Here is a 13,600-nt window from a genome sequence, read left to right on the forward strand (position 1 = left end):
TAGTTTTTTCTTTTTTTGAAAAAGTATGGAGCTTCTATTCACTTTGAATTTGTTATAAAAGATGAAACATAGATGTTTCATATTGCAGTGTCTAGATTCTTAGTAAGGTAAGAGGAATTTTAACTAAGCTGATAGAGAAGCATGAGTTTGAATGGGAGTTCCTCTGGCAGACAACAATAGTCAGTTCTCTGACTTTGGATATTGTATCACTGGTTTCTATAAATTTAGTTCTCTTAAAATCTGTAGTATTTATATGAGTATTCATATAAGATTTGCTAAATAACTGGCATAAATAGTTGGAAAATTGTAATGCTGAGTTCAGGTGGGAAAAAAACTTTATGAGACAAGAAAAAAAATCACCAAAGATATAATGAAAACGTAAGAGAAGCAAGGCATTTTACTTGACCATTTAATATTTCCAGGTTACAGTTTATTATTCAGATACTTTCTAAAAGTATGTATCATATCCTCCCTTACATTTAAAATTCAAAATCTTGAGTTTTTTCTACCATCTTCTTAACGTCAACCTCCTCACTCCTAAATGACTTTCTTAATAAGATTCCATAAATATTCAACCAAACATTTGCCAGATCCTGTGCAACATTTACACATAATTGGGAGTTCTCTGTAGTTCACTTCCATTCTGCCCTACCATTTCATTGGTAAAACAATAACCTTTCCCCTTATTCTGCAAGATAATGCAGAAAATTCAATGGAAGCAGGTAAACCTGTCATTTTATACTTTAAAAGACAAACTCTACCCTTCCTAGAAAACCATTCCAGTAGAGGGCTCTAGCTTGCTTTAGCTTGCTATGGAGGAAAAGCCATAGGGAGTTTTTTGAATATGAAGTTAAATGTCTACTTATAATGTATATCTTTCTATTGGAATGGCTGGGCAAGTGTATGTGTAACTATCGATTTGGATTTGGATGTCCTCAAGCGCACCAATGAATGACTGATTTTCTCTAGTGCTATAATGGAAATACATCATTTCAATCCATTTATTATATCTCTTTGCTTCTTCCCTAGCATATTCTTCATGTAGGTTTTTCCATACCATCTACTTACTCCTCATGACCCCAATCTATTTCCCTCAATCGTGAGACTTATTACTTATGTAAATAATACATGCTTATCATAAAAAATTAAAATGGGGAAATAAAAAATAATAAAGGTGAACATTACTAATTTCATCACTCAGAAATTATTTTCTGCTACTATTAATTTTTTGGTATATTTTCTTTTACTCGTATGTAAGGTATATAATATATACTATATCCACCCACATATATTATATTGTATGTAGTTTCTCATCTATTCTTTCCACTTGAGATATTTTAAGAATTTTCCATGTTAGGAAATACCTCCAAAATATTATTTTTCATTATATTACATTATTTGAATGTTCCATATAGAAAATGTGATGATCATTCTTATCCATAAGTTTTTTTCATAGGTGAGTCTGATTATTATTTCCTTAGGCTGTAGTTCTAGAATCAAAATTACTGATTAAAAAATGAGAACATTTGTAAGGCTCTCAATCCCTATTGACAAAATTCCTCTAGTTATGCCTATTTATATTCTTGTAACTGGTATGTGTACCATTTTTACTCTGCTCTTATTAACATTGGATGCTATATTTTCTTTCAAAAATCTATCATTTGCTTTTTTAAAAAGTGGGAGTTTATTATTTTAGCTTGGATTTTTTTAATTGAATTTGTTACATATTTCAATATTTTTTGGCCAATTTTATTTCTTCCAATGTAAATTGCAATTTCCATTGCCTACTTCTCTACATTTTTATATTCATCTCTTTACTTATTGATTTATAAGAAATCTTCATTCATTAAAGATATTAACATTCTACCAAGAAAATGTAACCTGAACTTGAAAATATCAAGGGGATGCAGTAACCACCATCCTAGTTTTCTGGGAGATAGGACTTTCACTGCTAAAAGTAGGAAAGTCAGGTAAATACCAAACTAAGGAACTAAATTAAAAGAGAGTAAGTGGAACTAAATACATGGTATCAAAAATTATTTACTCTAGGGTTTACTGTTATTTAAGGATAGAATTTGTGAAACTTGAATAGGTCTATAAGTGAAAGAATAGTGCTGTAGCAATATTAATTTCCTGATTTTGATAATTAAACTGACTGTGGGAGAGAATATTCTTGTTTTTTAGGAAATAGACACTGAAGTATTTAGTAATAAGGTGGCATAATGTCTCCAATATACACTTATTTCATATAAATTATTTTATAAAAGATATAGATTAATTGTTTGTATGAACTGCAAGTATTTTTCCAGTTACTCACTTGTCCCAATTGTGTGATATTTGCATTTCTTTTTATTTTACCACTTGCAAAATTTAAATTGTATTTCCTTGAGGTCTGTCTTTTTGACCAACTGTCTTTGAGAGCATTCTGATGATTTTGTCTTTACCTCTTAACACAATATCTGGCTGCCCAATAAATAAATGACAAATAATACACAAAAAGTGTCCCATAAAGAAGACACATTTTTACACAGAAATACTTCTAAATCTTCACAGTTTAATATTTTTATAAATTCCATTAGTATATTGAAATTTGCCTTGGTAAACACTGTGTGGTGGAAATGTTTATTTTTACATAAAAACTAAGGTGACCAAACCTGAAGTGAGATATCCTATAGTGACAAATAAACAAGGTTGTTTAAAAATAAAATAAACGAATAAAAATAAAAATAAATAATAGAATATGTACCATAAACTCTAAGGAGTTTTGAAATGCGATCTTTGATATATACTGAGTCTTACATCCTCATGAGAATCTTAGCAGAAGGCTGTATTCTATTTCAGTGGCCCCTAGTAATGAAACTTTTCTTTTGAGAAGAATGGAAGGAAGGAGAGAGCAGAGAGAAAGTGAAAGACTGAAAGGGAGGGAAGAAGGGAGGGTAAAACAATGGAAGGAAGCAATTATCCATAGTATCAACTTTAGTATCTAGACTGACTAGTCTGTATCCAGAGTCAGTCTGCCTGGATTTCAGTCCATAGTATCCAGAGTCAGTCTGCCTGGATTTCAGTCTTGGTTGCCAGTTTTGTGATCTCAGACAATTTAACAAATTGTTTTCCACCTCAATTGCCTCCTCTCTATAATGAAGATAATAAATGGTCCCAACATAATAAGATTAAGAGGATAGAGTATGCTTATATATAGTACTTAGAATAATCCTTATGTGTAGTAATCATTACTCAGTATTTGCTGTATTTTTGAGTGTTTCTTCTATTACTAAATAATGCTATCTATTTTCTATTCCATATCATTTTGTTCCATTTTGTTCCCAATTTTCTGTAGCTGAAGTTTATATCTTCGACTCTGTTCTCCACTTCAGTATTTTTTGAAAACAGACTCTACTGTCAAGATCTCAGGTGCCATTTTATGAAAATAATGAAGAAATCTGAAATGCTAGCTCTTACCTCTGCTTTATTATGGCTTACAACTCCAACAGATTTTTTTTTTTTTAAAGATTTATTTATTTATTTATATAGGCACTGGGTACAGTCAGAAGCGCGGGAGGGTGAGAGAATTCACCAGAGCCAGAGCAGGGAGCAGAGCAGGCAGAAGGACGGAAGTACACTGCTGAGGGGAGCAGCGGGCAGCAGGGGAGGTCTGTGCGCCATGTGGGACCCTCCTCCTGTGGCCGGGGAGCAACAGGGTATCGAACCGGCGCTGCAGAGGCTGCGGGCAGCTCCGCAACCCAGCGCTCAACCACTGCGCCACCAGGGAGGCCCTCCAACAGATATTTGTATACTTCTAATAGACTGTGTACCATGATCTCAAACACCATATACAATATGTTGGAAATTCAATTTGTTGTCTTGCCTTTCACATTGGACAGTAGCATAAATTTCTAATGATTCCAACTTGAAATGTCATCTGTATTTCTCTTGTCTCAACTAAGCAATTATCAGATTTTCTTGATTCTTTTCGATAATGTCTTTCTTTTTTAAAAAAATATTTATTTATATATATTTTGCTTCATTGTTCATTTTTGTACAATATTTGCTTTCTTAAGTGTAGTCCCCATAGAATTTCCACCACCAATTTACCCATGCACCATCACCATAGTCCCTTGTTCTCTCCCCACCCTCATTTTGATCCCTCTCCCTCCCTGTCGCCTGCAGAATGTCTCTGATTTATAGTCGCCTATTTATTTTTGTTTTGCTTTTTATTGTTATTATTTTTTCCCTGATCCCTTATTTGGTTCCCCTATAAGTGAAACCATCTGATATTTTTCTTTTTTCCTTCTGACTTATTTCACTGAGCATAATCCCTTCAAGCTCCATCCATGTTGCTGTTAATCGCATGAGTTTGTCTTTTTTGATTGCTGAGTAGTATTCTATTGTGTCTACACACCATATCTTCTTGATCCAGTCATCTATTTTTGGGCATTTGGATTGTTTTCATAGTTTACCTATTGTAAAGAGTGCTGCAATAAACATAGAAGTACAGGTGTCCCTTTGAATTAATGTTTTTGTGTCCTTTGGGTAGATCTGTAGGTGTGGAATTGCTGGGGCTTATGGTAGCTCCATTTTTCAGTAGTCTGAGTAACCTCCTATAGTGAATGGACCAGTTTGCATTCCCACCAGCAGTGTAGGAGAGTTCCTTTTTCACCACATCCTCACCAACATTTGTTGTTGCTAGTTTTTTGATATGTATCATTTTCACTGGTGTAAGGTGGTATATCATTGTGGTTTTGATTTGCATTTCCTGTTTATGAGGGATGTTGAACATTTTTTTATATACCTGTTGGCCATTTGCATTTCCTTTTTGGAGAAATGTCTTTTAAGTTCTTCTGCCCATATTTTGACTTGATTGGTTATTTTGTGTTTGTTGAATTGTGTGAGTTCTTTGTATATTTTTGTGATCAGTCCCTTATCAGTTGTATGGAGTGTAAGAATTTTCTCCCAATCAGTAGGGTGTCTCTTTATTTTGGTTAATGTCTCTTTTGCTGCACAGAACCTTTTTTGCTTGATGTAATCCCAACTGTTATCTTTTCCTTCACTTTCTTTGCTTTGGGGGATGAGTCTTAAACATTTTACTGAGATTATGTCATGTAGTATCTTGTCTATTTTTTCTTCTATATATTTTGTGAACTAGATCTTATGTCTAGTTCTTTAATCCACTTTGATTTGGTTTTTGTACATGGTGTGAGGTAGTAATCTAGCTTCATTCTTTTGCTTGTGGTGGTACAGTTTTCCTAGAACCATTTATTGAACAAAGTGTCCTTGTTCCATTGCATATTCTTTGTTCCTTTGTCAAAGTTTAGTTGTCCATATATGTGTGGCTTTATTTCTGGACTTTATATTCGGTTTCTTTGGTCTGTGTGTCTGTTTTTGTTTCATTACCATAGTGTTTTAATTATTATAGCTTTGTAGTATAGTTTGAAGTCTGGGCATGTGAAACCTTCATTCTCCTTTGTTTTAGACAGGAGAGCTTTGGCTATTCGAGGTTTTTGTGGCTCTATAAGAATTTCATCAGGGCCTCCCCAGTGGTGCAGCGGTTGAGCACTGGGTTGCGAAGCTGCCCGCAGCCTCTGCAGCACCAGTTCGATCCCTGGCTACTCCCTGGCCACCCGAGGAGGGTCCCACATGGCGCAGACCTCTCTTGCCACCCGCTGCTCCCCTCAGCAGTGTGTTTCGGTCCTTCTGCCTGTTCTGCTCCCTCTCTGGCTCTGGTGAATTCTCTCATCCTCCCGCACTTCTGACTGTACCCAGTGCTTGTATAAATTAAAAAAAAAAATAAAAAAATAAAAAAGAACCACGAATTTGAATAAATGTTTAAAAAAAAAAGAATTTCATTAATATTTGTTCTATTTCCTTGAAGAATGTCATTGAGATTTTTATTGGAATAGAATTGAATCTGTAAATTGCTTTTGGTAGGATGGCCATTAATAATGGCTTTCTTAATGACCTGTTTTTTTATTATCTTTATTACAGTTCAAGATATGAATACATTTCTGTATCTAACTTATCCTCTTTTCCTTTTTAATTTTGGCATCTGATACTGGCCAGTCTTCTTAAAATGGGAATTTGGAACATAATCATTTAGCCATTTGAAAGTCTCCGATTAGTTTTCTGTTATACATATAAATTAAATCTTAAATGATGCAATCAATATAAACTCCATGAAGGGAATAATTCTTATGCATTTTGTTCACTGATGTAACTCAGTGCCTGGAAGAGTTCCTGGAAGGTAGTAGTAACACTATCAATATTATTAAATGACTGAAAACTTATCCTGGCATGCAGGATAATTTGTCCTCATCTCTCATCTAGCTTTAATTCCAGCTGACTAATCTATTCAGCTTCCTCTGAATACAAATCTGGTATCTTCCTCTTGACCACTTGCTGTTAGTCTACTATTTCCAACATACTATCTTTCTCCTCTCCATTTATGTAAATCCTCTTCTTTGTTGAAGGCCCAACTAAGTCCCAAGGTCTCTAGCTAATTTATCTTGATCAATTTAAATCTATGCTCATCTCCACCATTCTAAAAAGTTTATAGCCTTCAAATCTTACATTATTTTTTTTTCATGAGCAAATGCCTTCTATAACCCAAACAAATGTACTCTGTTTGTGGGTATGTGTGCCCTATGGCATCATCTTTATGGAAAGGGATTTATCAATGCCAACTAGCAGATTTTCTTAAACTCAAAGAACATGAGATGTATTTTAGCAATAACTCCAATTCATTCTGTATGCAATATTTTACACTCAACATTGAAAACAGAAAAAAAGATTTCTAGTCTTTAAGTAAATGATGGAAAATGGAAACAGAATGGTGAGTTATTTAGGATCTATTTAATTCTTATTTATTTCCACCTAACTAAAATTTGCCCTGTCTTGCTTTAGTTACCAGCAGTTAAAAAACAGAAAGACTGTAGTTTAAGATTATTTAAGAAAGACCCTCTTCTCTCAGCCCTGGATTACTAGGAGATTTCCAAAAAGCTGTGACTATTTGCTACAAAAATGGGGAGGGGTGAGGTTTGGAATGGCTAGAACTGGTAGTTGGCACTTTAAGTGATCAAAGTTAACATCAGTAGTAATAAGATGTATCAGTATATGTATACCTGATATGATCCTCTGAGAAAGGCACAATATCACTTTAGTGATACTTATGTTGAAAAAATGTGACCTGAATCTTATAGAGACTATATCAACAAGCCTAAGTTGAGAGCCTTTCTTCAAAATGACTGATCAGAGTTCTTCAAAAGTGTCAAAGTCATAAAAAAAAACCACAAAACAAAAGAAGACAGAAATTTCCACAGATGGGAGGAGCCTAAGGAGACAAGAAAACCTAATTTCTGTAAATTCATTAGTTAACTAACAAAACACAGTGCGGGATCCTGGTTTATATCTTGGACCAGATAAAAGATACTTGGGAATAAATGAAAAAAATTGAATAAGATCTATAAATTAGTTAATAGTATTGAATTAATGTTAATTTAATGCTTTTGATAATTCTACTTTGTTATATTAGATATTAACATTACAGGAAGTTAGGTGAAGGATACACAGGAATTCTGTATTATCTTTGTAGCTTTTATATAAATCTAAACTTATTTCAAATAAAACGTTGGAAGATGAGGGTGAGAAAGACAATTTAAATTGCATATTCCCAGGGGGAAAAATCCTCAAGTTTCAAGCGTCACAACATTTCACTCATCAATATGGTATGGTCACTTAAACCTTTATAATATGTGTGTAATGTGGGCTGTCATTCATCATGTGGAAGGTTCACCATCTGTGGATTATGCATAGAATGCGCAAAGAAAACTCGGAAAGTGATATTCAGTGGTATCTAGCAGACATTCATTAAAGTGGTATGGCAAACAGTATTTTAGGTGGCGAAAACACAAGGGTGAGCACAGTAATCGATGCTTGGTCTTCTGAAATTTCAAGACTTATTAATAAGGATCAAAATATCAACACTTACTAAGATTTGGGGCACAAATTGGAAGGTGGACTTCTCAGGCTGAAGTCTGAACAGGCTGTGGTGAAATTGGGGAAATACGTCCCAAAAAAGTCTACAAAAATTGGAGAAGGTATTCAAATTGGTGAGGCTGTGGCACGTTAACAGGCTCTTGATGCATAACCACAACCATGCTCGTAAGCAAATAAGAGAAGGCAGAAGAGTAAGGAGAGAAAAGTCAGCAGAAGACGGTAACAAGAAAGAGGAAAGTCAAGAGTGGAGGAAAAGAAAGGTAGAAATGAGAATCTGAAAGTCGTAGCAGTCAGTTATTACATGACTTAGGCCACAGGGAAGGAAGCAAGGAAGGAAAGTCGAGCAGAGTGAAGGCCTCCTGAGCTAAACATAATTTCAGAAGGTGTGATTAAGAGATAGGAAGATTCAGAATTGGCAACACACCAAAGGAAAACATGAAACGAGGGACTGCTGAGAAAGAGAATAGTACGTGGACACTGCGGGGGAAGAAGGCTGCTAGCTACAAACTTCGGAAATGCAGAGGCACAGGACCGCGTGGGAAGGGAGCGCGTGCAGGCGGAGCCTTGGCCGCAGCTGCGTGCGCGCGGGGAGCACCGCCCGCCTTGGCTGCCGCGGACGGGAGCCTCGAGCGGGGCGCGGGGCGCGGGGCAGGGGGGGGTTGCGGGGCGGAGGGGGGAGGTGTGCATTTTGTTTGGTGATGTCATTGCAAGTCAGTGCGCGGTGAAATTTAACACCGGCCGGATTTGTTTGGCTCCTCTCCTTGCAGGGGAAGCAGCCGGCGGCAGTCAACGTCGAGCGCCTGCAGTTGCCACCGGCCCGCTCGCACCGGAGCGCATTTCCGAAGTGGGTGTGTGAGCTTGCCTGACAAATGTGCCGGCGCGGGTTATTTCCAAGGACTTCCTGCCCCCCTTCATCTTCTCCTCTCCTCCCCCGCCCCTTCTTCTCCCAGGCCCAAAGCCGAGGACTCCACAGGAGTCACAGAGTCGCCTTTGAACCGCAAGTGAACTCGAGGGGTACACTCGCAGCCCGGCTCCCGCCGCTGCCGGCTCCTCGCCCGCCCTCCCCGGGGGGAGCGCTCCCCTCCCCGGGCTAGCCTAGCTAGCGACCCCTCGGGCGCTGTCTCCGGCTTCTTCCCCAGCTCCCCTTCCCTTTTTAAATTGTGGTTGCGGTTTTGGAGCGTCGTTTTCACGTGATTTCCCCTCCCCTTTTTCATGGACAGTACCTGCAACCTTAGCAGTTCGAAGTTGGCTTCTGTTTTCCGTTAGCGCTTCGCTGCACGGACAAATGCATACAAATGCATTTAGGAGCCCACAGGACAAGGCGTGGAAAGTTCTCCCACTCGGCAGAAACGTAAGTAGCCCACCCGCTGGGGCAGGGGTTAGACCAACCCTCTCCCCCCCCCCCCCCCCCCCCGATTCTCTGAGCAGGTTGGAGATTCGTGCTCCCGCTCCTTGGCACGTTTTGAAGTTGGGAGCCGGCATCCTCTTGTCTCCTCAATTTGCAAAATACCATGTTTGAAAGGAAGCCTCCAGCCAGCCGGGCTCTCAGACAGTTTATGCTAAAGAGATCCTGCGGCTCGCGAGGAAAGGCTCGCTGGCGCGCATCCCAATGCCTGCTGCAGCGTCTCCCGCTGCCCGGGAGCTGGGCTGCAGCTCCCGCAGCCTCGCGCGCTGCTTCCCTTACCCTCCCTCAGGGCGCTGGCTAGGGTCCCTCTTCCTCGTGGTGCTCCGCCGGGTGTCCTGCCTTGGGATTGCTGGGCACCTAGCCGTTCTCTGGGCTCTGTGCATGCAACCCGGATCGCGGGGCACAAGAGCGGGGCAGGGTTGTGAAATGGGAGGACCGGGCTCCTGCACTACCCGGCGTCAGGCCACTGATGGAAGCACCGGACTCGGAGGCAGTTGTCACTGTCTTTAGGAGGCCACAAACGAGTTGCCCATCTGAGGCGAGGTTGCTTCCTGATCGGGTACCAGGAGAAGCGTCTGGACGTGGGGTGGGGGTGGGGGCAGGGCTGTTCTTTCCCAGGAGCGTTCACGCGGGTCCCTGCAGTCACCCACCTCCTCTCTGGGCGCTGTACCAGCTCCCACCTCCTCACTGGGAAAAGAACGTGGATGGGGTGTGTGCGTTGCATGGCCTTGGCTGGCTGCCCTGGCCCCCCTGGAAGAGGTCAGTGGGTTATGGAAGTTTGCTTCTGACCCCGGGGGCGGATGGGACGAAGGAGGCTGTGGTGGTCCTCTGGGCTGCTAGACTGCCCCTCGGGAGAGTAGGTGGGAGAGGGCAGGGGGCAGCATTTGTCCGTGCCAGCTGAGGACAGGCGGAGGCGGGGTGAGGAGAAAGACCGCCTTGTGGCAGTGTTTGTATGAACATGTGCTTCCCAGGCGCGTGCAGCCTAATCTGGCCAGCGCTAGCAAGTTCTCTTCTCCGACCCTTGGAAACCTGTTGCCAGGCTTCCCAGCTACTAAGATGCACCTCTTCGCGCATCCGTCCACGGATGAATCAGTGAGGAGGGAGGTTTGCAACCACTTGGTGCTTGCAGTGTGGTGCTGGGGACCTGGGAGACCTGGCTCGCTCCCCCACCCTTTTCTCTATAAAAGTAGCCCTGCGTGCGCATCTTTTCCCTACCCCCACCCACCAGCGGGGTTGGAACCACTGCCTGTCACACAGGACCACATCCTTCTTGCAGCTGATCCCAGGAGAGACTGTTGTCAAGCTGCAGCCTTCTCATCCATCCCTTGTGCCATCCTTGCTTGCCCTCCCTGCCGCCCCAGGGTTTCCCCTTGGCTGCTATGACTCCTACCTCGCTGACTAAAATGCCCGTTGGTAGTTGTGACCGACCTCGTGGATTAAAGCAGCTCTTGTGCTCCTGGCCTCTGTCTTGTCTGGTTTACACTTCCCTTCCAGACGCTCCCAGAAAAGGCCCTGCATACATTCTTGGGCAGTTTGGGGTTTGTAAATTGGGTCCAGATGATTGGGAGGGGGAAGGGAGGGAGGCTGAGAAACCAAACAGGATGGATTACCCCAGGAACCTCTGAGGAAAGATTAGACCACGTGGAATGGGAAAAGAACCCATGTGGAGACACATCTGGGTGGGTAGTAGGTCCTGGGTGAAGACTCTTCATTTCTCCTGCCCTCCTGGAAGGCTGCCTTGCTGAGGAACTCACAACCTCCTGGGATATCTAGTTTATTCCACTGCAGTTGCTGGTGGGGGTGAGCTGCAGAGAATTAAGTTAATTCAAGGTTGCATCAGAGTGTAGCCCCTCACTACTCCAACTGTATACATACAGAATGGGGGAAAAATACTTACTGATTGAACTGAGAAAATTGTTTCTTAAAAAAAGTGCAATTTTCAGAAAGAATTCAGCATTCTTGAGCTTGAAATAAATGCTACCAACCTTATAGGAAGGAGACTTGGGAGACACAACTGATTAGCTGATGATAATGTCAAACCACTGAATTAAACCTAAGAGTCCCTAATGAAATTCCCGAGGTTTTAATTTTCCAGCATCCTTTTGTGGTGATGTTTTGTAAGAGCAAGGGCAGATTTTTTAAATCACAATTGTGATTAGTCACTCAAAAACATTTATAGCTTTAAAACTGGATCCTTAAAGACATTTTGTTTCATGGGGCTGCTTTTGGATGGACTACCTAATGGGAATTTGTGGAATTAATAAAAGGAGATTAAAACCAAAAGTCAGTGCTAGAAACATTGATTTAACATATTATCGGAAAGTCTCCCAGACAGCTATTATGGTAATTAAAGGGTTTTATAACCAAAGGGGGAAAAAGTTTTGAATATAAAGATCTGTTTCCTAGCTGGGATGAAATTTTATTTTTTAAGTTGCTTAGTTATTTTTTGTGTTCAAGTACATGTTTAAAATAAACTGACGTCTCCGGGAGACAATTGTAATTTATGGAAAGTGAGTGTTGTTTAACCATTCTGCTTGGTAATCTATGAAGTTGCAGGAGAAAACGGAATTTTATTATTTGAATTAAAATAGCTGTGCTAGTTTCCTTGCCATGCTTTGAAAATATGACTTATTTAAGAATGTGGGACTCTTATTAAGAAGTGAAGACATTTTCATTTTCATAAAAGGCTAACATTCATTCATTCACTCAGTTTTTCACTCATTTGTTCAGCAAATGTTTACTGAGCTCTAACTATGAGCCTAATGTGGTTACATTGTTTGAGCATGAGAGAAACACAGTTGCTGTCCTACCTGTTGTTCCTAGTATAGGAAATAGAAAAGGAAATAACCAAGTGTAACAAAATGAGATAAGTACATACAGGAGGACACCTAGAAGTTGTGGAGAGGACAGGGAGGGAAGTACTGGAAGGAAAGACTGATCAAAAGAAAGGAAGTCTGGGCATCCCCGGTGGCGCAGCGTTTGAGCGCTGGGTTGCGAAGCTGCCCGCGGCCTTTGCGGCGCCGGTTCGATTCCCGGCTGCTCCCCGGCCACCGGAGGAGGGTCCCACCTGGTGCGCAGACCTCTCCTGCCGCCCACTGCTCCCCTCAGCAGTGTACTTCGGTCCTTCTGCTTGCTCTGCTCCCCGCTCTGGCTCTGGTGAATTCTCTCACCCTCCAGCGCTTCTGACTGTACCCAGTGCATGTATAAACAAACAAACAAATAAATAAATAAACATGCCTCTATTAAAAAAAAAAAAAAAGGAAGTCTAGACTGAGAGTTAAGTGAAGCTCTCTAGACAGAACCAAAAAAAAAAAAAGTGCAGGAGTGAGACAGCATAGTGCATTTGAGAGCCTGAAAGAAAAAAAGTTGGAGTACACTTCTGAGCTGGATCTGGAAAGGTAAACAGAGCTATATTATTTTGTTACCTAAGTCAGTGGAGGATATCTGACATCTTGATCTTAGGGAAAGTATACAAGAAGAAGATGCTAGAGAAGTTAATATATTTGTTGAAATTTATGACCAACTGATAGTTTTATCGACTGATTCATTCATTCATTTAAAAATCTTTAACAGTAGTATGTGCCAGGGTCTTTGCTAGGCTAGGCAGCTATTAGTTTAACAAACTCTGGTATTACTGGGACAGACTAGTTTAGATCCTTTTTTCTTCTCTCCTATGGAAGGGACTCTAGACATTTTGATCACTTGATGTTCTTAAGCTTTTATCTTCCTTTGTGTGAACTGCCTGTATGCTTGGAATTTATTCAACAGTTCTCCTTTGCTTCACAATGGATTAGTTACACAAGTACCTATTGAGTTGCATAGATAGTCTAAGAAATTCATTGTATGTAAATTAGCGACAACACTTTATTCCTTGAATCATTCAATCAGTGGGATGAGAACTGTTTTTCAGTTAGTTGGGAAAGAAAGGACAGAAATGTTACTATTTCTGGATCTTAGCAGCTTAGTAAAGAGCAAAATCTGTAAAGCTGCCATGACTTACAGAGGTTGTGGTCTTGTAATGTAGTGTAATGGATGTTGTAGAAATTATTGATGTATTTGTATTTATATATAATCTACACACACACCTACACACACATATATCACGTGTGTTTTTCAGATTTATTCATTCTTTCAAATTGGTTTAAATGAAAACCACCAACTCATTCTTTGAATATTCCCTTTTACAAAATTTTACAAAGTTATTCT

At 40.3% G+C, this 13,600-nt stretch overlaps 1 protein-coding gene across 1 annotated transcript in view; it reads left to right on the forward strand.

The window, feature by feature from the left end:
• Positions 1–9,284: 9,284 nt before the first annotated feature.
• Positions 9,285–13,600, forward strand: part of COL24A1 (collagen type XXIV alpha 1 chain) — a gene marked incomplete at both ends in the record, with an annotated part of 264,900 nt that continues 260,584 nt past the window's right edge. Inside the window, one exon of the mRNA XM_084243185.1 lies at positions 9,285–9,340. Within this exon, the coding sequence (XP_084099311.1) occupies positions 9,285–9,340 (56 nt within the window). The remainder of the gene's footprint in view (positions 9,341–13,600) is intronic.

The sequence above is a fragment of the Talpa europaea genome (genome assembly GCF_964194135.1).
Source record: "Talpa europaea genome assembly, chromosome: 9".
Classification (NCBI taxonomy): Eukaryota; Metazoa; Chordata; class Mammalia; order Eulipotyphla; family Talpidae; genus Talpa; species Talpa europaea.